The sequence below is a fragment of the Cajanus cajan genome, chromosome 6 (assembly GCF_000230855.2).
Source record: "Cajanus cajan strain Asha chromosome 6, NIPB_CcT2T_4, whole genome shotgun sequence".
In the NCBI taxonomy this organism is placed as follows: Eukaryota; Viridiplantae; Streptophyta; class Magnoliopsida; order Fabales; family Fabaceae; genus Cajanus; species Cajanus cajan.
Genome location: NC_138522.1, coordinates 52,089,949 through 52,091,630, shown reverse-complemented (window position 1 = coordinate 52,091,630; position 1,682 = coordinate 52,089,949). Strand labels below are relative to the sequence as shown.

Sequence of the window (1,682 nt, the reverse complement as noted above, 5' to 3'; positions counted from 1 at the left end):
TAGTATTAATAATTTCATCATAGTTATTAAATAGTTGATTTTTTTTTTATAAATATGTTGACATTGATTCAATTCTTTTATTATGTATATATGAAAAAGACTTTGTCAAGAGAAACATAACTCACTTCAATAATATTTATATCTTAAAAGAAACTAGTTTTTAACTATCAACTAGAGAAAACTATTGAAAGAATGATCAACATGAATGAGAAAAAAAAGCAAACAGAAAGGTAGTTGGGTGAAAAGTGTCCAACAAATAACAAAGATTGATCCTAACAAAATCCACCATAATTATTAGATAGTAAAGTTTCTTAAATATACTCACAAGAGTTAAATTTCCTAACTGTACACTTGATTAAAATAGATAAAACTCGCTTTGAGGATGTTCATATATATACAAAGACAAAAGAGTTAATATCTCATTATGAATTGGAGGATAGCAAAGAAAGAAAACTAGGTAGTTGACATATCTCGTACATGGAAGACATTGGGGTTCTTGATGACTATATCATACATGTAGATAGAGGTGAACTTGGAGAAGTCCTTTGGAAGAGAGATTAGGTCAGTGGAAGAATGCTTGTGGAATTGGTAGAGTTGAGGGTCTCTTCCATAATACCTTTCCCACCCTAAATTAGTCAAGATTTGCTCCAACATACTGTAGGAAGAGATAACTTCCCCACTTGGCAAATGAACCAAAATCTTTTGGTTTAAACTATGTGCCTTCCCCTCCGCTTGACGCTTTTCCATTAGTCGAAAACCTTCTTTCTTGAATACCCAAACCCCAGACATTTTTTATTGCTTTTTTTTTTTTTTTTTTTCTCTCCCTTTGATTCCCCTTTTTAATTTGGATATTTAGTATTGAATTTTCTGGGTGAGAGTGAGGAGGAACAGAGAAGAGAAAACAAAAGGGGGTTCTGTTTTGTTGCTGAGGAAACCAAAGGTGGAAAGGCTATATAAGCACACACATATAAGTGTGACAAAAAAGTCAAGTAAAACGAAGGAATTAAATACTCCTTTTTTGGAAAAAAAAGAAAAGTCTAAATAAAGGTTAGAAAAGGGCATCTCATTTTATCCTAATTTTACAATATTCTTTTAGCTTATGTCCCTGGGGCTATTTTGCCTCGACGTGTACATGCATATCTTATAAAAGAAAATTTTAAAAAAATCTGTTTGAATTACACTTTCAATCATCGTATTTTTTGTATTTTGTAATTTTAATCTTTATTTTTTTAAAAGATAAGTATTTATTTAGGTAGATTAAAAAGAAAAAAATAGATGAACAAGAAGTGTGAAAGAAAATGAAATTATAAGTTGTATGAAAAAAAGAAAAAAGTGAGAGAAGAAAGAAAAAAAAATACGGTGGAATCCATATTAAAATAAAACCTGCTCATAAGCGAATTTTTTTTTCTAAAAGGCTTAAAAAAATTGTGGGAGCATTCCAAGAAAATTAAGAGTTAATCATTTATATATTGTCAGTGTAAAGTTTTTTATACTAGCAACCAATTATATCTTTTAAAATTACTTATTTTATTATTATTTTATTAAATAAGAAATTGACATGACACTATTAAAAGATATGATTGGTTGCCAGTGTAAAAAAACTTTACACTGGTAGTATATAGATGATTAACTCAGAGATTAAATACGATTTTTATCCTTTTAATTTGAATTAAGAAAATATG

The 1,682-nt window shown here is 28.6% G+C and overlaps 1 protein-coding gene across 1 annotated transcript; it reads right to left on the bottom strand.

Moving 5' to 3' along the window:
* Positions 1-355: 355 nt before the first annotated feature.
* Positions 356-953, bottom strand: LOC109807292 (flowering-promoting factor 1). Its single transcript, XM_020369808.3, has one exon. The coding sequence runs from the start codon at positions 787-789 to the stop codon at positions 454-456; it is 336 nt and encodes a 111-aa protein (XP_020225397.1). The 5' UTR covers positions 790-953; the 3' UTR covers positions 356-453.
* Between the last annotated feature and the right edge of the window lie 729 nt (positions 954-1,682).